This window comes from Micropterus dolomieu, linkage group LG14 (genome assembly GCF_021292245.1).
Source record: "Micropterus dolomieu isolate WLL.071019.BEF.003 ecotype Adirondacks linkage group LG14, ASM2129224v1, whole genome shotgun sequence".
Taxonomy (NCBI): Eukaryota; Metazoa; Chordata; class Actinopteri; order Centrarchiformes; family Centrarchidae; genus Micropterus; species Micropterus dolomieu.
Genome location: NC_060163.1, coordinates 21888398 through 21913657, shown reverse-complemented (window position 1 = coordinate 21913657; position 25260 = coordinate 21888398). Strand labels below are relative to the sequence as shown.

The following is a 25260-nucleotide window of genomic DNA, read 5'->3' as shown; positions in this document are numbered from 1 at the left end:
CTGATCTGATAGTTGATAAAATCTAATCAGGGACTTAACTCACTGATCTGTCTTAATGATTTCAGATGAGTTACATATTATTTTAGATTTAAGACTGTTCACTCACTTTTTGGTTAAAGTTTGTTGAGTGAGAAATTTGAGCCGTGAAATGGAATACAGAAATTAAACTTTTAATTAAGCAGTTAATGCATTAAAATGAGTCTATGCTTTGAAAAGAAGTTGTCCTTGATTGCTTTTAAAAACATTCAGTGAAGAATGGATGGAAGAAGGGGGACTTCTTTCTATGGCAGTTATTGTGTGACACACTCTAATGAAGAATTTAAGGGCAAAAAATTATAGAAAATGATGGACTTAATGCCTCTTTGTACCTCCCACTCTCCTCCACATATTTACATGTTCTCCTCCCTAACAAACTGTCCAGCATCACCAGGGAAGTTGGGTATTTAAGGCCTGTAACATGAAGCAACTAATAGGATGGGAATGATGGAGAAGGCAGCATATTCTTCTGGCTGGAGGCACATTTTGGTGCTTCACTTTGCACTTGTGTTAACTGCTGCCGTTGTCATCAATAACGGCACCAATGCGTCTCAACCTCACAAGCTGATCATTGGTTTCCAGGCACCCTGGAATATGTCCTTCCCCTTCAGTGCCCTGCGGCTGGGCTCAGCCATACAGATAGCTGTAGAGAAGGTGAACAGCAATCCCTCCTTCCTGGGGAACTACAGTCTGGATTTTGTGTACATGGATACAGACTGCAATCCCAAAGTTTCCCTGGGAGGATTCATTCACCAGGTGTGGAAAGAAAATGTGTCTGCACTGTTTGGTCCAGCATGTCCTGAAGAAGCCGAGGTATGATTTGTGTGATGTGATTTGATGTGTGTAAATATGGAAATTGATAATTCATGAATTAGATTTGCTTTTTTGTGTCACCTTTTTTAGAGAGTAAAATAGGAATTCCACAGGTGTCTGTCTTTGGTCCACTTCTCTTCAGTTTATATATTATTATTTACCAAAATAGGCCATTGTACAGGTTTTCAGATGTATGCAGACGACACTGATCTGTGTTACACTTGACACTTTATCGGTACACCTAGCTAAAGCTATTACATGTTTAGCTGAAAGCATGCGTTCTCAAACCATGCTGCTATAGATTATAAATCCTGCAACATTTGGGACGCAACTGAAGAGTTCGACCAGATATGAAGTCAGTTGCCAGTTCATTAGGTACATCTAGCTAAAATAAATGCAGCCTAATATAACAATCCTGCAATAATCCCTCCCTTCATGAAGGTTATAATGTTTCAGAGAAGTGTTGATTTAAGTTTGTAGTGCTGTTGAATCGTATTGTGTTATACTGACAGGTGTTTCTATTATTTTGTCTACACCATTTACATCATTTAAGGTAGGCTCCATAACAGAAATGCCTCTCTGTATAATACAATACAGTTAAACAGCACCACAAACTACATCTTCCAAGATCACCTCTGTAAAACAAGCGATCAGACAGGTGGTAATTATAGATTGTCAGGTGATAGATTTTAAACATTATTTCAAATTATTTCTGCTTTCCAGGTCACTGGTCTCATTGCATCCACATGGAACATCCCGATGTTTGGCTTTGTGGGAAAATCCTCCAAACTGGACAACAGCGATGTCTATGATTCATACATCAAAATTGTGCCCCCTCTTAAAAGAAGCTCGGAGGTCCTGGTGAAAACATTGGAGTTCTTCGGGTGGAGTCACGTGGCGATGATTGGAGGGGGATTGGATTCAAACACTTGGGACAAAGTTGACGCTCTGTGGAAAACCATTGAGATGCCGCTGAGAGAGAAATTCACACTGGCTGCAGCGGTCAAGTTTGATACCAGCGATCCTCAGCTTGTTAATCGAAATGTTCAGTACATCTCAACAGTTGCCAGAGGTAAGGAGAGTATGAGCACTTTGTCGCAAACTTGACTACTGTTTCTGTGTTTATCAAATGTTTTCTGTTGTCCTCCAGTGATTGTGGTGCTGACAAACAGAGAGGACTCTGTGGCTCTGCTGCTGGAGGCTGAGCGACAGGGTTTGATGAACGGCGACTATGTGTTCTTCCTGGTGCAGCATTTTGAGGTCAGTGGCCGTGTGGTGAGTAAAACCTTTCAAACACAAAAACAATGGAGGTAAGGTGTTGCTGTAAAATCCCATTGGAAAACAAATCATATAGAAGAAAACTGTTTTTAAAAAGCAGTTTGATTAGAACCAAAAGAAATTAGCATTAATTTGATTAGTTTTAAATGATTTTGTGATTTTACGGGGAGGTATGTGCTGGAGCTATATCTTGTCAAACAACAGCTGGATGCAGTGATTGTGCGCAGCGTCCTGAATTGTCAGGTTTGGTGCCATTGTGCCATTACGGTGACCAAAACCAAACCCTGCGCTTAACGACCAAAGATGGATTACCAACTGGGCAAATCAGGCAACTTCCCAGGGGCCCCAAACCAGTAGGGGGGCTGAAGGCTCCAGGTTCACCACAGGATAAGTGGTGTGTGGTAATTTAATTGATTGAAGCTGTGTTTGTTAATACAGTTTGCACCACAAAAGCACCTTTTAAACTAAAATGATTGGTGCCTTAATGTAAGACCTTAGCAGTATCACATAAACTTGCAGAGGGGCTCTGAGTTCTCGCTTTAAGGCCTTTATACTTTTAGTTTATATTGTGCATTTCACTAAATTGATTTCTGCATACATACAATACACAATGGAAGAAAACAGTAAGGAGGGGGCCAATAGGGGCCCTGCTACTGACCATGATGCTACACCAGAGATGAATAAACCGTTGTTAATCAAGAAATTGCTCCAATATTTAACTCCCTAAAATTACTAATTGTGAAGACACCCACATGATTTGTCTAACTCAAACGGCTGACATTAGCCTCAGCTGAATATCAGAATGTATTTTTACTGGAGATGTTGTCCCTCATCACTTACATTAAAATCATGCTAGGATGAACAGAAGGAATGAGTACATCGGCCAGTAACTATTTTAATGTATATATGGGCATGTGGGTGTTGTTTCCAAACAGACAAACAATGTGAGCCTATTCTATAAAGCCACCTTTCGCTAACACCCCCCACAACCTGTAGTTCACAATAAAAACAGTGACAGGTTTGGTAACTGTAGCTCAGCAAGCTAAGTAAGCTAGCTTTAGCTCCATGAGTTGGTTGAAAAACGTCATCTCCAGCTGGTTTTGTAATGTTTCCACATTACTTGTTTTTAGAATGATAATCTTGTTGAAGGGGTCTTAAAATTGCACTTGATGGCTTGACATTGTGCTAAAAGCCCGAAGTTAAAGCCAGTAGGTCCCAAGCAAAAGGTCAGCATCCTCACCAGTCAGTCCATATAGAAAACACAGCATTATTGTGTATTGTGTACAGTGTATAGCTAGATGTCCTAGTATTCAGACTAATGTTTCGGATCATTAAGACAGGTTGTGGTCACTTACTGTAGCCTGAAGTTGCTATTTCATCACCATCATCACCTGCCCACAAATCTTTCTTTTCAGATGATCAAACGGAGTATCTTCCATCCCTCTTTGCTAAGTTGTTTTTCATGCGTCTTTTTCACGAGCAGGATAACTTGTGGAAATATGCCATGGACAGCAGGATTTACCCAGCTGCCATAAGAGCCTATGATATGGCTTTTATCATTGGCCAGAAATCCTATGAAGGCTTTGACTATTATGACTTCTTTGAGCAAGTTTTTGAAAGACTAAAAGGACACCCATTTGGGAGCAACCTGTCATCTGACAGTGAGGTAAGCACGCATGACAGAAACGGAAAATCAAACACATGAAGAATGACTGACTAAATGCATTATTTACACATTCACATTTATTCTGCTAAAAAGGAAAATCTCAGACACAATAGTTTTATTTCTGTTTTTTCAGGTTAGCCCTTACGCTGCCTATCTGCATGATGCAGTGCTTCTTTATGCAATGGGACTGAAAGAAGTTCTCAAAGATGGCAGAGACCCTTACGATGGACGGGAGGTGTTACAGAGGTTAAAGAAAACAAGCAACATTCGATTCAATGGTTGGTATCTGTGAAGATCATTGTTTAGTACATGCCAGCAAAGTACTAAAAGGTTTTGTTTGGTATCAGTTTGTGCATGTTAGTAAGGCTTTTTACAAAGAAATTACAGAATATCTGTTCAGAAATAGTTTATGGTTTTGTTCTCATTTAGAAAAATTTAGTATATGTTCTGTAAATAGCAATGAACCGGCACTAATCTATACCATCAGCTAGCCAATCATCACATCACATGCAGTCTCTGTGGCATCCTCATTGCGTAGTTGCATCATATTTTAAGAAACAAGGCATCCAACATGCCTTTTTTTTTATTTATAACATTTTTTATGAATGTGGCACACTTAATGTGCAAATGATGGCTGCAAACAGTTAAAGATGCATTAAACCTAGTTAAAGATAATTAAAGGGTCGGTTTAACTTACTTCTGGTATCTGGCCATGAAGAGATATCCATTTATGAGATTTCTGCATCCACCCTAACACAGTGGGGGTGAACAGGATTTGGTTTGTGGCACTCACAGCCTTAAAATGTTATATTTAAAACTTTTAACACTAAGCTCTCTTTGTAGAAGCGAAGTCCTGATTACTCTGAACATTATTTTTTTATTGCCGTAATCACCACAGAGTCTTAGCAGACAGACACTGTATCTTAAAATTAAAAATATTTGAATGGTGTGAATTTATTTTTTATTAATTATTATATATTTATTTATTTAAATTTATTAATTTATTTTTATTGTTTCACCCTATTCCTCTCTCAAAACACTAAAAGCACAAGGCAACATTTTCAGAGACAGTTTCATGCAGTATTGGCTTATCACTGCAGGTGCCTCTGGACTAGTCCACTTCGACGAAGAGGGGGAGAGAAGTTTGGACTATTCCATTTATGACCTGCAGCATCTAGGAAACAGCACCAATTTCGTACCCATCCTTCATTTTGACAGTGACACCAAAGCTATCCGGTAACAGACGCTTTTATTCAGTCAAACAATACAGCTTTTTTTTAATTAACAAATTTTGGGAAATCACAAACAAACAATGTTTTATTTCAGGCCAACGTCTTCATTTGCTGCTGTGCTCTGGCCGAAAGGAAGACCTCCTTCTGATGAACCAGTATGTGGTTTCAACAACGAGCTCTGTGAATGGCTGATGAATGGTAGGACTTAAGAGCATTGTTCATGCAACCAGTAAATTTACCAGTTATCTCACATTTTATGTTTGCCTTTAGACTCACACTCTATGATTTTATATTTATATACATTCAGACCAAGCTAACCACCTCCATACTTTGTTTTTTTGATTGGACACAGACATCGCCCTACTAGCTTTGCTTGTGACCTTCCCTGTCATCGGTGTGCTAGCAATTTTTTGCATCGGGGTCCTCTTTCTGCAGAAGTTACGACTCCAGACAAAGCTCGATGACTCCTGCTGGTGGCTGATAAACTACAGCGACATCAGCATCATCAGGGAGCCCGTAGTATGAGAACTTTATAAAGAAAACAAAGTTTATGTACTGTATGTGTGTGTTTACTCGCCTGGTTTTGTGTTCACATGCGTGTTCTGTGTGTTTGTGTCTCCTCCAGGGGATTCTGTCTCTGAGCACCACAGGTAGCCATAATGGGAGTGGTGGCTCTCAGTCCAATTTCTCCAGCAACAGCTACGGCCTGAGGGACAACGCAGGGAAAGAACACATCTACACCACCATAGGTCTCTACCAGGTACCAGTAATACGTAGAGTTTGAAGTGAGTTACTTTTCCTGAACAGTGGCAATAACAGATTAATGGTAAAAGTAGAGCCATTGCCTTTTGTTTCCACTGAACACCCTCCACTTTGGGGGCAAGTACCTAAAGCTAAGCACTGCTCAACAGAAAGCAACAGAGAAAATACACCAGTTGCTGAAAGGATAGATGGTAGTAAATCCAGGTGCAGGTCCTCTTGGGGTAGAATGCCAAAGCTGGTTTGCAACAAAGCAAACATCAGAAGTAATAACGTAATGTGTTTCAATATACAGGCAGTACGTGTGTTTCGCTGCAATGTTACAGATTTGTACCTAGCTGGTCAGCAGGGTGGGAGCTGGTTTAAGTCACTTCCTACTGTGTGTGGGACTCTTATATTAATTTAATTCTGACATTTATAAGTAACCACATATAAATGTAAAAGAAAATCTATATTAACACCCCTTGTTCCATTCTGTCTGTCCCAAAACTGCACTGCATTCAGCACAGTTAGTTACAAAGCAGTGTAAAAACGACGGTCCTGGTGTCGTCATATGGTGTCATATATTCAGTGATGTATATCTGAAACATTGTGGAGTGGAAAATGGGCTAGAACCTAGAACCAAGACCTTATGGGGTTCTTACAGATTCAGGTTGTGGCAAACTTGGAGGAGTGAAGTGGAAAACTCCTCATAAGGTCAGCAAAAGTGACTCAGTAAAGTCAGATTGACAGCAAAATGTTGCTAAAGTTGCTAATATTAGAACAGCAAGTTAATGGTCATCCTAGACCAATTAAGCCTGTAGCAGCAAAATTAAATTGAGAAAGTGTTTGTTTAATTGTTACTTGTATGAAGAATATAGTTTTTTCATCTTTCAAAAGCTACACAGTCGTACTTTAAGAAATTTAAAATGTCATGATGACTTCTTCCTACAAGAGTGATCTTTCACATACAAATATAAGAGTTGCTAAGAGTTTATTATCATATTCCAGAATATGTGCATTTCCCAAATGTATTTTTTTGTTAATTCCATACAGGGAAATCAAGTGGCTATCAAGTACATCAAGAACCACATTTCCAGAAATTTCCAGAAACCTTCAATGATCGCAGAGTTCAATGTGGTAAAGTTCCTCATGTTGTTCTAGAACAAACATACTTGTTGTTGTTTCTTTTGGTTGGTTAAAATCCAGCTACAGTATATCCAGCTAAAAAGAGTCTGTTCACATCATGTCAGAGAAGAAACTTATTTAACCTAAAATAATGGTGCAGATCTTGTTATACCCTTGCAACAAATAACCATTTAAATTCTAAATATAATATTATTTAAGACATATTAGTAAATGATTGATATATTGTGTGCCTAACCATTTTAAACTCTTTAAGACAGATGAAAGAGATGAAACATGAGAACTTGGTGCAGTTCTTTGGTGCGTGCATTGAGCCCCCGAATGTCTGTTTGGTTATTCAGTACTGCAGGAAAGGCAGTCTAAAGGTCAGTCTCTCAGCATGTTTGTAAACACATTTTAATTTAAAATGAAAAACATCAAAAACTAAAATGGTTTCAAACTGTTATAGTGCAGCTCTTTTTGAACATACTATTTGTTACTGATTCTTAAGTGATATATCCTTTGCAATTTGAATCTCATATGCACATTGTTTTGTACATTAACAACATATGTTTGACAGTTTTAAGGTAAAATGTGAGCGTTGTTGTGTGAAACACATAACAGTATTTTAGTTTGTGAGTAAATACTGGGTCAAAACAACCCATCGGTACTAAGTAAAGTTAATATAATTATGTTGACCCAACCCAGGGATTATTGACATGTAATTACATATTTAACATTTTGTTTGCTCTTTGATGTAATTTTTTTTGCAGGATGTTCTGAAGGCGTCAGATGTCGAGCTCGACAGGATGTTTAAACTGTCATTTGCTTATGACATTGTCAATGTGAGTCAATTCATTTAGGCAGCATGTTCAAGTTATTGCCATGATATAGTTTTGGGAAAGACACGTCATTCATTGAATACAATCTATGTTTCACAAATGGGGCTGTTATAGCCAGGATTTTAGAAATAATGACATCATATGGAATATATATAGCCTACTGATAAATAAATTAAAATGCATGCAAAAAAAATTGTACAAATAAATGAAATAAATAACTACAACAATTTCATGAAAATACAAAATAAGTCCAAGTCTGTCCAATGCATCCCCCAACTATATTTTAAAAATGTTAGATTTTATGCATATTTATTTCTCAACATGAAGGTCTATATGGTGAATCAAAACTTTCTCCACACTGCCAGAAAAGAAATTCTGGCAAAATTCTTTTGGTCTAAATGTAGTCATATTTTAATATCTTGAAATTGCTCCCAATGTCTTTTTTTATAGAATTTAAAGTCCCCCCAGGTTGCTAAAGTACAGCCTTGAATGCTCATTAAATTTGGAGAATAAAGCTTAATGTCGACCACTTGTTCTCAGTGTCAAACAAAAAGGTCCACAAAATAAAACAGACCCAAATTGCAGTTATAGTGCAGGGCTGATTATTTATTTTTACATTGCAATGGCCAATTCATAGTTTGAATCTGTTTACTTGTGTTTTAGGGGATGGAGTTCATTCACAAAAGTAGCCTGAGATTTCATGGGAACCTGAAACCCAGCACATGTCTGGTGGATAGTCGACTCCAGATAAAACTCTCTGGCTTTGGACTTTGGGAGTTTAAATACGGTAGCAAAACGAAGATCATCCCACTGGAAAACCCCAATTATGACGGTCAGTGGGTGCACTTTGTGTTTATCACAGCATGAAGGAGAAGTAACACATGTGAGGTGATTTGAACCTAACTGTTGGGTAGTTACCATGTATTTGCGTTGTAGAGATGTACTGGACAGCCCCCGAGCTTCTCAGGCAAGTCGGTGTCCCGGTCAGTGGAACGCCCAAAGGTGACATTTACAGCTTTGCCATCATCATGTGGGAACTCATGTACAACTCTAAGGCTTGCCCATATCATGACACCAACCTGGAGCCCAAAGGTCAGCATGATACAACGCCATTCATTCATTTTCTGTTGCCATTTATTCATTTCCAAGCTTCCAGAGGCTAGAAATATTGTAGCATACTGAACATTGGGCAAGACAGGTCCGACATCAGTCCGTCCAATTTACATTCACCTCTCCGAGCATTTAGTTCCACTCTACATGACTGACATAATTTAAAGGAAACATTATTTAGTTTGGTTTATTAGGAACAGGGGAATGATAATGGAAGGGAGCTGGGGTGACTGACCACCACTACCTCCACTGTGTGGAGGTGAAGATGGCGTGAACGGTAGTGTGGCTTACAGGGAGCAGGCAATGATCCACTTAGGCTGAAACAAGAATCTGGTGATGAGTGAATGCATAGCCCGTGAAGATATACTGCAGGGAGGTGGGATGATAAGAGGCAGGTGAGTTTACTGGGCATGCCATGTTTTTGGTCATAAACCAAAGTATTGGACAAATTAAAATTTTGACCTGATAGTGGTGCTAGAGGAAAAGTCAGGGGATCATCAAAGTCAAAGGGATTTGTTGTCAAGAGACCACGAATGTCTAAACGCCAACAGTGCCATCGTGGCTAAAAAAATCCCCCCAAAATTCCCAAATTCCAACATTGCAATGATTCCTGCATCTTGCTACATGTTTTCTCCAGAGATTATTATGAAGTTGCAGACACCTTTCCAAGGGGAACCCCTCCGACCAGAGTTGTCTGAGCAGCTGTGTGACGAGAACATCAACTCACTACTGAGTGCCTGCTGGAGTGAAAACCCTGACCATCGACCATCGTTTGGGTCTATAAGAAGACAGCTGAGGGAAATCAGCCCAAATAGGTCAGGATATTTTTTTTTCTTATGCATAATTATGCTCCAAAATAGTGTGAGAAAATAAATTGTTCTCCCTGTCTCACATTTGGGCCTGCAGATGCAGCATGTCATGGTTACAAACCTTAATTTTACTTATAAGAGAAAGCAAATGAGAATCAGGTAGCTTGTTGTCATCAACTAGAGAGCATTCAGAGATTGCCAGTGCTGTAAAATCCTCTAAATAAGTTATCTGCACTTCAAATATAGTGACTGGATACATGTGACGATAGCAGAAAATCATTGGCACTAAAGTAAAAAACAAAAACAAATCCTGTTTAACAACACTTTGAGATGTCATGTTTAGTACTAATCAACTTGTACTTAAAACATAAACTCCTTAATAGAGGTGATCCTGATCTTCTGTACTGTAGTCATGCAACTATTCTGGATAATATGGTGGAAAAGTTGGAGAAATATGCAAATCACTTGGAGGAGGTGGTGGAGGAGAGGACCAATCAGCTCACAGCAGAGAAGACCCGTGCAGACAAGCTTCTCTCCAGCATGTTACCAAGGTACCAGATGTAACCACATCAAAATGATGATAATCATTCAATTTATGGTAACCCAATAAAAATCCTGGTAGAATGGGCTTCCATGACTACATCCGTTCCTTCATTGGGCATAGGTACATTGCAGATCAGCTGATGGCAGGGAAATCAGTGGAGCCGCAAAGCTACGAGATGGTGACCATCTTCTTCTCTGACATTGTGGGCTTTACCTCCATGTGCTCTGTCAGCTCTGCGATGGAGGTGGTAACGTTCCTTAACGACCTCTACAGCCTCTTTGACGACATCATCAAAATGTACGATGTCTACAAAGTAAGTCACAGAGCACTTTTTGACTCTCATTCAACTTTATGCATTGGAGACATGAGGGGGGTGTAAATCTCCAAAATATGTATGGTATTTTGTAGGTGACACATAACTCTCTGTCAAAATAAAAAATTTTTATCAATGCGCTTTAGAGGTGCTGGTATGCAGATTTTGTTACCTTTGGACAGGGACAGGCTTGCTGTTTCATTCTTTTTCCAGCGTGTGCTAAGCTAAGCTAACCAACTGTAGCTTCATTTTCACCACATAGACATGAGCAGTGTTGATCTTCTCACCTAAAGCTACATCCACACTGCTACATTTTTGTTTAAAAACAATCTCCATCCAAACAAACGTTTTAGCTGCTTATTAGAATTGATCTCCGTCCTCCGATATTCTATATTAAAATGACTGAAAACACTAGTGGCTGTTCACGTACACTGGGCATGCGCGTGCCGGTGTAAAAATAAAGCCAGTTGTCTAATTCGCAACTGCAGAAGATTCGGCGAAAGAAGTACCACTACAGATGAATAACCTCACTAGAGATGTTTTTGCATGGACCGACAACAATGTGGAACTGCTACTGAAACTAACACAGGAGTACAAAGCGACTGTGGCGGCGGAAACAGACTTGGAGCCGTTGCAAAGTAAATACAGCGTCATGCACAGCACAAGTTTAATGTGCTATTTGCACATTGCAAAATATTTAAATACAAATACCATAGAAAAATCACCTTCAGTAGCTAATAGTTTTTGCTTTACATACCCAATCAGGAAGCCAAATGTAAATATCTGCATCATCATTTTCAAAGTCCTCCGTTTTCGCCTGCTACGAAATACGCTACCACGGAGTTTTAAAACGAAAACAGGGTCAGCAGCGTTTTCAAACTTTTTAAAATTTTAGGTCTTTGTATTTGCTGTTTTAGTCTGAACGGTAGATGCAGTCGTACAAAAGGTCTACGTTTTAAATTGAAAACGTAGTATTGTGGATGCAGCCTAACTTTAAGGATTGCTTATTTTGCCTGTTTATTTAATTAAGTTGTGCTGTTTGTATAATGGAGCTTTCCACTGTTACTTGAAAAGGTGGCTGTAAAACTTTATCATCTTAGTGGAACTGACTTTGTCATTAGGTGGAAACAATTGGTGATGCATACATGGTAGCCAGTGGTCTACCTATCAGCAATGAAAATAAGCACGCTTTGGAGATATCTACAATGGCTCTTCATTTCCTGAGTGCCATCAAGGTCTTCAGAATCCGTCATATACCTACAGAGAGTCTTGCGATTCGCATTGGGATACACTCTGGTAAGAGACAGTACTGCACATTTTTCTTTTGAATTAATGGTGAAGTATTTGGTTTTGTTGGTGTCTTTGTCCTTATTTGGAATAATTTGATGTGGCTAACATATTCCATATTTGTATATTTTTCATGTACTATTTGACATTTGTTCATATTGGTGTACATTAAATATGTATAAGGAATCAGAAACAATTGAATAAAAGACAGCCAAAATGCAGGTTTTCACATTCCTTCTAAGCCCACAGATTTTTGCTCCTACACACTTGTCATTGAGACTTAATATTGTGCAAGAAGTTTGTACATGAAATAAGTGACATTTGAGAAATTTGGATGGGTATACAAACAGTTTGTTATGGGTTTTGTAGGTCCAGTGGTTGCTGGAGTGGTAGGCACCACTATGCCTCGCTACTGTCTCTTTGGTGACACGGTGAACATGGCCTCTCGCATGGAAAGTAACAGCTTACGTGAGTGAACTTAAGTCACTTTTGCAGAGGCTAATCATTGAGACTATCAGTATTGTAATTCCGTTATTTAAACCTTCTGGATAAGACTTTAGATAAGAAAAATATGGTTTTATTGTTTTTGTGTATTGTATGCACAAAAGTGATTAATGTGAGGAATAACATGTAGCATGTCTAAACTACGTATGAATTTTAATAAATTTGAGAGAAATAATACCCAATTATGAATTTTAATATTCAGAAAATATTAATCCATAAAAAGCTCTCATTTCAAAAGGGGCACCACCGGAGTTGTTATTAACCTAGAGTCTCCGGACATCTAGGTAGCTTTTAATAATTATACAATTATTCACCCGTGATCAGTTAGTTAATAATCGCTCAATTATCTTAAATCAGTCAGTCAGTCTCATATCTAAAGGGTAAATTCTCTTGGCAGGGACTTAGAAGTAGGCAATACACACAATTCTTTGGTTACAGTGAATTTATTAACTAACTAAGGTGATATAAAATTGCGGTTAAATAAAACAAAGAAATAAACAATGGCTGAACAATAAGAAGGGGTTCCTATTGTGGGAAGCATTTTACTCATACAGCAACTAATGAATGCAATTGGATGATAACTCGGTTAAATTTTGTCTAGGGGTTTAAGGACTAAGATAATTGATTAACAACTATTGGACATCACGGAGTACAGAATGCTTTATTTTGTCTTACTGCTTGTGTTTCTTCACGCCGGGTTGCTTGTAAATGGCCTCACACTGGCAGAGTCCGTGTGTTCTCGCCGCCGGCCAGTCGCTTTCTCTGCCAGGGAATTGCTCCGGGGGCCGTCTCTTGTCGGCTTTAATGGAGAAACTAGCAGTGGGGGCCAACCCTGGCTCGGGTTAGCAGTTTTCGTCGTCCTCGGTTACTGCTGGCGGGCCACGTGGCAGCGTCCGACCTCCGTGGGCTTAGCTCAACGCATAAAGCTAAAAAAAAAAAGCTGAATTAACTAGTGTAACTTAACGGACTTTTAACAAAACTGATAACTTTTAACAAAACAAAAGAAAGATAATAAAACAAGTAAAGTTGCTGGAAATGAGGGAAAACTGAGGTCGCGGCAGTTTGCGTGTGTAGCTTGAATGAACAAAGGATTTTGTTGCGCCGGGCCGACTCTTAGGGTGTTGCTGGGAGAGGGGGCACGCCAGGCGCGTGCCAAAGCGCCGTTGAAGAGCCGGACCAAGCAGGGCACAAGGAACCAGAGAAGAGTCAAGAGCAGAGCGAACGATGTCGCGTGTCGCTCTTTTGTTGTCTGGGGCGTGGTTCCCCAGAGGGCAGTCCTTCGTTTCCCGCAGGGCAGGCCTTTTCCAGTTTCCCGAGGGACTGTCTTTCTAAAATTTTAATATGTCTATAAAAGAAAAAGAAAATCTATTTGCGCGTATTACAATGAAATGTCTTCCCACAATCAAACCTCAATGGTCAAACGGTTGTACCGTTCTAAGTTTAAACATTTGGTAACAGGAAAACTATTGTCAGTAATTACTCCTTCAAAGGTTAGCATTTCAGAATGATGGTATGTAATACTTATTTTGTCCACTTGGGGGAGCTCAGGTTACATGACAACAGCTTAGATTAATCCTAAAACAATCTTTGCGTAGGAACTGGGAAATTTAGTTATTTAGCCTTAAATTCAAGCTGGCAATTAATAGAGTATAGTATGACATTTCTTTATCATCATTTCTAAAGGAATTGTGTGAGAAAGTATTGTGAACAAGCATTGATTACACATAAGTTGAAGGAGTGTCCTTACCCTTGCTGAAAATTAAAACACTGCCAAAGTAACTTATTTAGATTCTTTTCAGCAATAATATCAACAACAGATAGCAACAACATGGTAACTTAACTACTCAAATAGAGGCAAACGTAATCAAGTAACAGGTAATGCTTTGAGTCTTTGGAGACTGCAGTCTTTGTTTACATAAAGTTCAGGACTGTCCTTGGTGTCCTGGATTTTGTCCAACCTGGGTGTGACAAAGGAGTATCCCTTTGATGAGAGGTAATTAAAAGCAGGTCAGTTGCCATGGTTACGTGTGTGTGTGGGGGGGGGGGGGTTCTTGCCCTCTCTTACTGAAGAGTTTCGATTGGCTGTTTGTAATCTCTGGTTAGTTTCTTTGTCATTTTAACAAGGCTTATCTTGGCTGTTGCCAAAGGTGGCCAGTTTTATGATCGGGCTGCTCAGACACAGCACTTAGGAGAGAAACCTTTCACCTTTTCCTTTGGGTCTCTTCAGCCGTCTGTTGAAAGTTGATCTCAACCCCCTCCTTTCTTTCTCCCAGAGAGAGAGGAATAATTTTGAGTAGTCCAAATTTATTTAATATAAAATGCCCAAATCCACACTGTTGGTTCACTACAACCATTTGTTAGTCTATGAGATAACTGTGCTTCAGTAAGCCCACAAATTGTTTTCAGCCACTTAGCGGAGTAATGAATGCGTAATAATGAATCAAGAATTAGATGGATTGCTATAAAATTTCGTACAGACATTTATGGTCCCAAAGGGATGAACCCTAATTACTTTGTTGATCCTCTGACTTTAAAGAGGTGGTATTATGCTTTTCCCCTATTCTTTATTGAGTTATACCTTTTTGTGCATGTAATAGGTTTGCAAAAAAAGATAGGTTTGCGAAAAAGCCCAGTCCATCCCAAAGGGAGTTCCCATCCCCCACAGAAAGCACTGCTCTGAACTGCATGAACAGCTCGTTTGTGATGACACAGGGATGAAAGCTAAATGTATATATATGTATATATAACGCTCGCCAAGCGGCTAGTCCGACGATAGTCCAACAGATGTTCTATAAATTCATGAATTAAATTAAATGTTCATGTAGGGCTGCTAATTATTTTGGTCAATATTGAGATCACAATTATTTAACAGGGTTACTCATTTCCTTAGGAAACATTAAACTATTGAACTTCTAAAATGTAATACTTTCTTTTTAAGAACGATTATATACACTGTTAAAAAAAAAAAGTGAAAAAACGGAAATATTCTGTCAGCTGGGCGCCAGGAAAATACCATAAAATAACCCATTCGTAAAAATACGGTAATATTCCATAATGATAAGTCTGTAACTTTAATTTTACGTAAAATCTTGTGCAATTTTTGGGGCTTTTATTGTTTAATTAAGAACATATACACCTGTAAAAACAATTAAATTACCTTTAAATATGGTTGAACACTGCTATAATACAAATAATCAGGCTTAAAATTTATAGTAGAGTGCTGTTTTTAATTGAGTTTTATTATATAATTTCACATAAAAATCTTGTTAATGTAATCAATATATATTGTAAAAAAGAATGATACAACACCCGCAAATACTAGATTTTCCTTTAATAAAAACGTCAAAATACTGTTCTAAAACTGGTAATCAGCTGTTTGTGTGTGTTCATTAGACTTTTGGACCATTCTTCCAGAAGGGCATTTGTGAGGTCAGGGACAGATGTTGGATGAGAAGGCCTGGCTCCGCTCTAATTCATCTCAAAGGTGTTCTATCGGGTTGGGGTCAGGACTGTGCAGACCAGTCAAGTTCTCCACACCAAACTCGCTCATCCATGTCTTTATGGACCTTGCTTTGTGCACTGGTGCACAGTCATGTTGGAAAAGGAAGGGGCAATTCCCAAACTGTTTCCACAAAGCTGGGAGCATGAAATTGTCCAAAATGTTCTGGTATGCTGAAGCATTAACAGTTCCTTTCACTGGAACTAAGGGGCAAAGCCCAACCCCTGAAAAACACCCCCACACCAAACTTTACACACTTGGCACCATGCAGTCAGGCCAGTACCATTCTCTTGGCAACCGCCAAACCCAGACTTATCCATCAGATTTACAGGCAGAGAAGTGTGATTCGTCACCACTGCACAAGTGTTTAGTGGCGGTGTGCTTTTCACCATGTATCCGACGCTTTGCATTGTACTTGGCTTGAATGCAGCCGCTCGGACATGGAAACCCATTGCATGAAGCTCTCTATGCACTGTTCTAGAGCTATCTGAAGGCCACACAACGTTTGGAGGTCTGTAGCTCTTGACTCTACAGGAAGTTGGCAGCTTCTGCAGATGCGCCGACCCCGCTCTGTGATTTTATGTGGCCTACCCATTCAAGGCTGAGTTTCTGTTGTTCCAAACCACTTCCACTTAGTTATAATACCACTAACAGTTCACCTTGAAATATTTAGTAGTAAGGAAATTTCACAAATGGACTCATAGGTACCAAACTTGAATTTACTGAGCCCCTGATAGCGACCCATTCTTTCACAAATGTTTGTAGAAGCAGTCCACATGCCTAGGTGCTTGATTTTATACACCTGTGGCCATGGAAGTGATTGGAACAGCTGAATTCAATGATTTGGAAGGGGTGTCCCAATACTTTTGTATACCGTCAGATCACACAGTTCTATTTATCAATGCAATTATATTGTAAATCAAACGCTGTCAAGCTATTTGGATGTAAGGAATGGCAAGCTAGTGTAGATCATCTGCCTTTTGCTTATTGCTTACACTTAATGGAAGAGCTGGTGGTGGAGGGGGAGTGGTAATCTGCTCATCTGGTCATTTTTGCAGTCATGTAGCCACCAAACTTGAATTCTTCCCCAATTCTGTGGAGGGCTATGGACTAACACATTTCCAGAATTTGGTCACCATACCAATTATTAAGGGAAACTTAATGTCTTGCAGACCTTGGATAGATATACTGTTGATCATGTTTGCCGTTGTTTGTTTTCCAATTGTGCTAAGAACCCAAGTGGTTTCTTTAGGTCATCCAGAGGTGTTGTTGTGCAAAGTCAGTCGAATCAGAAAATGTACTTTTGGCTTGCATACCAAAAACTTGCAAACAAATGGATTCATTTGGACTGCCAAGAAAAACTTCACATTCGCACTTGTCTTTGTACTTGCATATATTTGCATCTTTTTTGTATACCAATTTAATTTAGAAATTCTTCGACTTCCCCAACTCTCGTGCACACAGTTGTGCACTGCCTTGCAAGGCCAGGTGGACCTAATTCAGCAATCAGCTGTAGCACTCCTGGGGCAGAAGTAGAGGACAGAAAAGGAACAAGGATGCACAGCACAGAGATACACATACAGCTGTAACAACATTTACAAGATACAAAAACTGGCTTTAGAAAGTCATAAAATATCATACTGAAACCAGGGAAGAAGTCTTTGGATTGTGCAATAAGTTCACTGTATGTAAAACCACCATTTCCCCCTCTGCTTTGCCTTTCATGTCTCTGTACAGTCCTATGAAAGCAAAATGCCAGTATTTTAAGAAATACTTTCCAATTACTTCACATTCAGATTGCACTTTGATCTTGGAGCTGTGTCTAACCGTATACAAAATATTCTTTATGTTGACCCAATTAGGTTTCTAATGAATAGATCTAAAAAAATGTCGTCAATAAGGTATATATAAACTAAACTACTTTTGTTTGTTAAGGTCTGTGGGGTGGTGATGGAGCAATGGATAAGACACAGGCCTTTGGTGTGAGAGACGAAGTCTGAAACTGTAATAATAATAATAATAATAATAATAAACTGTAATAAATAACCCTAGTACAAGATTACTCAAAATGGGTTTCTGGTCTCTATTATAGGATAAATGGATATATGTAAAATAATGTAATAATGTGAACATGTGGTAATTTTTAATTATAAAAAAACAGGATTTAAATATGTTTGCTTTAGATTTTGCTAATACACCTATACCTAAGACTCTTCAATCAAGTATCTGTAAAATGGCATTAAACTTAATTTTTCATCACAAACCCGTAATTTTACGTTTTTAACCCCATTAAAAGGTGTGAACGCCTGTCTTATTTACTTACAACGCCTATTTAACAATAAATTAAATATTACCTTTCTGTAATTTTACCACTTTGGGGAAATTATATACTATGTTAATCTAACTTTAATCTAAGAATTATATAAAAAGTCAAAAGCTGTGAAATTACAGTAATTATGGCTTTTTTCAATGATCAAAAATGTGTTTTGACAGTTTAACAATACTTGTAGACCCTATATACTAATTAAAATAATATTTATTCAATGTTTTTATTTTCTAAATATTCATAATTAAAGGAGATATTTGTCAATTAACAAGAAAATCTATGTCAAGTTACAGAACTAATGGTTTTTGTTAAGGTTAACTGTTACTAATTGTACCAAGTTTAAGAAATGTTTTTACAGTAATACGGGGAATTCCTGAATGTATTGTAACAGTTTGTTTAACAGTTTATGTCAGAAATGTTATGGTTAATCACAGCTACAGGTTTTTCATGTTATTTTACATTAGACATGTAAAATCACACTATATTTTCGCATTTGTTTTATATTTTCATGTATTTCAAAAATACATGAAAAAAACTGTGAAATAAAAAGGAATAAAACTTTAAAATTACAGATTTGTTTTTACAGTGCCGGTAGTAGGCCTACTACACAACCCATAGTAGGTACCGGAGAGGGAGTGGGTCGCTGGGGCGTACAGGGCCAGGGACAAGAGATCGCGGAGCGGCCAGCCGCGCTTCGGACGGTCGGTGATTGTTCCCTCATGCTGGAGGAAGCCACGTGCTCCAGTCTAATTGAGCATCGCGCTATGTTGATGCGCTGCAAAGTTTTTTATTTCATAATTTATAGTTGGGCATGGGGAGTGTCAAGTCAGCACAAGTCAAAAGGCTTAAGTCCAGGTGAAGTCACGAGTCATTGGTGTTAAAGTCAAAGTCCAGTCGCAAGTCTTCTTTGATTTTGTCAAGTCCAGTCTAAAGTCATAATTTTTGTGACTGGAGTCTGACTTGAGCCCAAGTCATGTGACTCGAGCCCACACCTCTGCTAATTAGTTAATGTTGCTATGTTGCATGCTAGTGGATAAACTAACCTAGTAAATATCACCTCCCAAACATCAGTGTGATCTCTCCTATTATACTGGCTTTAAATCAAAATGTAAAAAATTGTCAAAAGTATACCTTTACACAGTTTTTCTCTTCTGTGTATGTCACACAGCCCTGAGGATTCACATATCTCAGTGCACTGCTGACATCCTTGTCCAGGCTGGATCATTTGAACTGGAGGAAAGAGGGGAAATCGAAATGAAGGTGACTAAAGAGCCAGGTTTTTTCCCTGTAAGCTGAACAACCAATTTTTGATGTGTTTTTGACCAGTGTGTGTTTGTGTCCATGACAGGGTAAAGGGTGTCAAATGACCTACTGGCTGTTGGGCAAACATGGATTTAATCCTCCTCTTTTTGCTCAGAGCTCTACAACAGCTGACAATCTCAAACTACAAACAGAGGTATATTATCACACATAATTGTCCCTTTTATGGTAAAGACAGGCAACAGTGGCAAGTCCATCACTCTATATCCAAACACAGTCACAGTATGTAGAATTTGTTTTTTGTATTTTGACCTGTATTTGGGATATCTCTGTTCAAGAAACTAGGAATTGCCAGAGCTGCTGAGAAAAGGGCCCACCAAACTCTGGCCAAAGCACACATGTCAGATGCGATGATGACTGCAGTGCACATTTAAAGAACACGTGGATATTCTGACCATATTTTGCATAGATTAACAGGGATATCAGGAAATGACAATTATGTAGGTCTCATAGAGTGCAAAACTGTTTGTGAAGAGGAGGACTGGAGACATACAACTGAAGTAAATTTACAAAACACTGACTTCATGAGAAGAAAATTGAGACGAGAACCTGGAATGCAGCACTTGCGTTTTCTGATGCTAAAGAGCCTAAAGATACTTTTCATCTTAAGTCTTTGTGATTCTGGTACAATTACGGATCCACCCTTTTACTAAATGTTTTAATTTAAACTGTTCTTTGTAGCACATATTTTGTGCTGAGACTTGGCTAAATGATCATTTTCTCATGCAGTTGAACATTAGGCAATTAAAACACAGACAGTCAAGCAATTTTAATTGCAACTATCATGTTGAATAATGTGACATTATAAATCATTCAATCTCTGCAGTTTGAAAACCATGATATCTTAAGAGGATCCACAATAAATGACTTGTGTTTTTTATTATTGTGTCATATAACTGCCCAAGACACCACAAATTACTATAAACCAAAACCACATCAAAACTAAGGAGGAATGTTTGCCTGCACACCTCCTTCACCTTTGTTGTTGGATCTGTAGGACATGGGTAAAATAAATAAATTAGACTTCAACAGATTCTTTGGAAATGAATACAAAGTTTTTGTCAACTGAAATTCAAATACACACCTCCTTATATGATATTGTTCTGCAAGCTCCACTAGCTCAGTACCCATTTCAGAATAAGATTTATTATAATGTGTAAGCATCACATTAGTGTTGCAGCTGGTAATGGTGGGGATAATTTTTATTTGTGAATTTGTCCCTGGGGATCAATTTAGTCTTATCTTAATCTATAATTATATATCATAATCCATTTGTTGATTATATTTTCTATTATTAATCTGAATCTGCAAAGTAACTAAAGTTATCAAATAATTCTAGTAAAATTAACTAAATAATAAAATATTTGCCTCTGAAACGCAGTGGTGAAATATAAATTTGCTGAAAGTAGAAATACTCAAGTAAAGTACCTCAAAATTGCAATATGGAAGTCAGTCAGCGGAAATCACATTTCATAAATATCAGTACAAGATCATAAATATATTTAGGTTTTACAGGAAAAGAAAGGAGAGATTTTGATATAAAAATACTCACAGAGCAGAACTTTTGCACACCGATAGATCGGAGAATAGGAGAAAAGGAGTTGACAATACAGAACAAAATATTCCCACACACTGTCCACTTTCAGTCATAAATATTTAATAACAACGTTTCTGTACACAGACCCTCATCAGATTATTTTATCAATCAAAAGGATGACCATCTTTAATCTATTACCATTATTGTTACACATTCACAAATGTTCTAGGAAGTATCATGGACAAATATCAAAGTATGTTTATCCATTTAATTTATGTTTATTGTGTTTCTGTCATGTTGAGAGTCTGATTTTAATTTATGGACTGAATAAAATAGTTTCTTTATTTACTAACATTGCGCTGATTCCCAGAAAAGTTCTGGGCAGAATTTAAAACAAGAGGGACGAGGATTAGTTTTCAAAGAATCTTTATTAGAGAAAGCAGTGAAGTAATATATGTAACATTTTAAAAGATTATTCATTCACAAGAAGATATGGAAATCTCAATAAATGCTAATTACAAATATTCTTTGTGAGAAAATTAAATGAGAAAATCATTTATTTGAGTGTGGGGGAGGAATGTATTCATACGCTCCCTGAGTCCTGTGACACTCCCCTCTGTGTATGTGTGTATAAAAGAAACCGAATGGAAATCTAAGTTTTTACTACATTCTTGACCCATTTACTAAATCACACCATGTGTTTATTAGGACCACCAGCAGGATGAATAGTGAAGTGCCTGTGGTGGAAAAGGCAAAGAAAATACAGAGGATTAACTGTTAATGAAAGAGAAACTATTTTCAACAAAAGAGTCGAAGCTTTTGATGACACTTTGAATTTTTTTCTGGGCATTTGAGGCGTTTTGCAACATATGCATATGGTGGGTATGGTATTATAAATTAATAAATTAATCAAGTTTCTGATGATGTAGATAAGGCTTGAAACACCAAGCAAAATCAATACGTTGGGAAAGAAAAGATAAGGTAATTAACTGAATAAATGAAAATAACAGCATTTAACTCATGTCCTCAGTATTTCTAAAATCCTGGCTATGGCTCTGAATATTTGAGTTCAAAAACACTTCAGCATATCAATACAATACAGTTATCATTGCATCACATTTGTTTACCTTTTATGTGTCCATTATTGGAGGACCCATTACCTGTGAAGAGATAAAAACAAAACATCACAACACACGCTTTTACAGTACAGTCTATTGGAGTCTCTTAATTTGAAAGAAGAGGGGAAATAACAATGCAATAGTTTGCTGTTTATTTATTTAAAGTCCCCCTAACTCTCAAGGTTGTTTTTACTTATGATAAAATCATCAGACATAAATTAATATTCCATTCAGAGTATTTTGAATTTCTTCAAACATGTCTGGAGAGGATTTAATATTGTGAGAAGTTCAAAATACCTGGGCATGTATAGGCATCATGGCGTACTGTACCTTTGATGTGAAACTCAGCAGTAAGGATCCCCCCACTTGGTTCTGCCTCTGACGACAGACGTCTGAAAGAGCAGGGGCCCTTGAGGAAAGAAACAAGGAAGAAACATGGGTTGCATGTGGATCCAAAGTAGCACATTAAACTAAGAATAACTATAAATGTAAGTATATTAAACAGATAAACAGGATGAACTTCTGTTAAATTCCTATTTAGGTTGTCCCCTGTGCTCTGCTCCACATTGTCTCCTCCCTCCCATCCTTTATAAACATTCTGGCTTAAATATTATAATATTAATTTAAAGAGGCATGTGAAATGGCTTAAATGTGATGAAAGTGATACTTCTCGGATCAGAAAAGTAAAAGTACCAGTACCATAATGTAAAAATATTCCACTACAAGTAAAAGTCCTGCATTCAAAATCCTTCTTAGGAAAAAGTACTATCGACTAAATGTACACAAATAATATATTCTGCATTAAAATGTCTCCAGTGACTGATACCTTATTATATCTGACATTATTAGATTTTTTGTACTCGTACTGTTTTACTAGTATTAAGAATGATGCATTAAGCTGATGATACACGGGGCAACTTTTTGAGCAATGTTGGCAAGTCCGACTATGTTTTGAACAGATGGCGGTGCGGGGCGGGTGGCGAAGTGGTGGGGGAAGGGGATTACGGTAGTAATCTTTACTCATTACCATTGACGGTAATGTCGTTGCCCTGCACAATCGCTCTAAAAGTTGCTGTGTATCATCAGTTTTAGTGTCTAAGCAACATTTTCCATCCATCGTCAACTGCTTATATGCGTACAGGGTCGCGGGGGGCTGGAGCCAATCCAGCAAGGCGGGGTACACCCTGGACAGGTTGCCAGTCCATTGCAGGGCCACACATAGACGAATAAGGACAATTTAGGGTAACCAATCAACCTAGACTGCATGTCTTTGGATGGCAGGAGGAAGCCGGAGCACCTGGAGAGAACCCACACAGACGAGAACATGCAAACCGGGGAGAACATGCAAACCGGGGGTTTGAACCCATGACCTTCTTGCTGTGAGGCGACAGTGCTAACCACCGCACCACCATGCCGCCCTAAGCAACATTTTACAAGTTTTAAATACTTGTACAGTCAGGTAGCACAGCCCAGTGGTTCACAAACTAAGGGTCGTGCCCCTCCAAAGTGTCATCAGATAATAATAACTGTCTTCATTCTTTGGACTTCACTTTAATCATGTGAAATTTTGGGTATTTTTGCCTCTTCTAAATTTTAACAATCTGAAGCAGATGGGAAATCACTTCATGACAACTCACAGATTTCTGAAACATGACATGGAAACGCAAGCCAAATATGTTGGGAACCACTGGTTTAACCTTTAACAATAATTGTTTTTTTATTTAAAACATGAATTTCAAAAGTAACTAGTAACTATTTCTGTTAAATAGGGGCGGCTATGGCTCAGGGGGTAGAGTGGTGGTCCCCTTATCAGATCTGTGGCTCCTCAGTCTGCATGTAGAAGTTTGATGGGAGAGAAAGAAATAGATGCATAAAATGCAAACAGAAAAGAGAACATTTCACAGTGCTTTAATGTTTAATATCATATAATAGTATTTAACTCACTGGCTGACAGATGAGTCTCTCTCCATCACAGACCTGGACCTCACAGTGAAGCCAGACTGTGGACACCTTCTCTAGCCTTTGGAAGCGGAAAGAGTTGAACTTGAACATGGAGCGGCTGTCTTTGGCGTTCTCAAAAATAGTCACAGTGTTGTCAGAGGAGCAGCTGTTGGAAGACAAAACCTGTTTTACAGACAGTACTGTTGAATCTGAGAGTTGATCCAATCATCAAGTGCCATAGAGAACTACACTTTCATATTCAACATCACACAGGAATTAAGTAGAATCACCTAATCTTTATCTTGATGTTAAAGTTTTATTCATTTCAAGGTAACTTAAATTTTCTATTCTGATGGTTTCAGAAGATAGGTTCTGACTTGAAGTCTTGTGACATGAACTGGTGGTTTGATCAGCCTATTAGCAGACTTCCAAGGGTTAAGAATCTCCAGAGACCCTTCTTTTTATAGTGTTTGTCACCACATCCTTACACTTTTAATTTAAGTTCACAGGGAGCAGCCTCATGTGTTGTTTTTGTTCAAGCTCTGGGACAAAGGTAAGATACTGAGCCCTGAATTTGCCCCCGGTGTATGAATGTGAGTTTCTGTTTGAGCACTTAGACTGTATGAATGTGTGGAAATGGGTAAATGCGATGCAGTGTAAAAAACGTTTTGAGAGGTTGCAAAGTCTAGAAAGGCGTGTTCAAATACAGAGCATTTACATTTACACTTTACAAAGGTGACTCCACAACTACATAGTTTTGCAAATGAACAATTGACTCTTCAAACTGAGAAAATGTAAATTGAAGGTAAATTTAATTGTAACTAATGCTGGATTTCCGGGTGTTTGAGTATTTGTAGGAGTAGGTGTTGTGCATCTTTCAGACCCATACTACCATCATATGCAAGTGTTGAGTGGAAGTAAAGCAATGCATGCTTCATTATCCCCCAAAATCTGAAGCTCTAAGCTAGGTGACTGACTTTACCTAACTGAACTTACTTAACTGATAATCGTGTGTATTTTGACAGTAACTATATAAAACTTTACCAACTCGTAGATCATGACAGTATAAGTATTAAGAAATTACCTGAAGTCTATAAAAGTATAAATCAAAATGCAAACAACAGGAGCTAAAATTGTCAACAACAAGTCTCGCCAAAGGCAGGCAGGAGGATTAGCATCCACAGGCTAACAAGGACTGAGTCTACTGTCAGACTCTGATACA

At 38.2% G+C, this 25260-nt stretch overlaps 2 protein-coding genes across 8 annotated transcripts in view; one reads left to right on the top strand and one right to left on the bottom strand.

The window, feature by feature from the left end:
• The first annotated feature begins 474 nt into the window (after window positions 1-474).
• gucy2g (guanylate cyclase 2g) lies at window positions 475-20216 on the top strand. Its single transcript, XM_046069795.1, has 22 exons — window positions 475-849; window positions 1573-1921; window positions 2000-2109; window positions 3611-3793; window positions 3927-4071; window positions 4894-5029; window positions 5120-5223; window positions 5378-5544; window positions 5651-5785; window positions 6820-6903; window positions 7170-7274; window positions 7662-7733; window positions 8394-8562; window positions 8667-8822; window positions 9478-9655; window positions 10060-10200; window positions 10314-10506; window positions 11628-11802; window positions 12163-12261; window positions 19291-19382; window positions 19471-19578; window positions 19721-20216. Exons 1-22 carry the CDS (start codon window positions 475-477, stop codon window positions 19814-19816), a joined length of 3372 nt encoding a protein of 1123 aa, XP_045925751.1. The 3' UTR covers window positions 19817-20216.
• Window positions 20217-21427: 1211 nt separating this feature from the next.
• The window catches only part of tectb (tectorin beta), a 44822-nt gene continuing 40989 nt past the window's right edge, over window positions 21428-25260 (bottom strand). For 4 of the 7 annotated variants that reach the window (XM_046068283.1, XM_046068284.1, XM_046068286.1 and 1 more), the window contains exons 8-11: window positions 24042-24204; window positions 22428-22506; window positions 22107-22139; window positions 21429-21716 (exon numbers count right to left, since the gene is read on the bottom strand). In XM_046068283.1, coding sequence (XP_045924239.1) covers window positions 21643-21716; window positions 22107-22139; window positions 22428-22506; window positions 24042-24204 — 349 coding nt within the window. In that variant the 3' untranslated portion in view covers window positions 21429-21642. Of the gene's footprint in view, window positions 21717-22106; window positions 22140-22427; window positions 22507-23452; window positions 23928-24041; window positions 24205-25260 lie in introns of those variants that run through there. The other 3 variants (XM_046068280.1, XM_046068282.1, XM_046068287.1) reach the window with 2 other exon arrangements.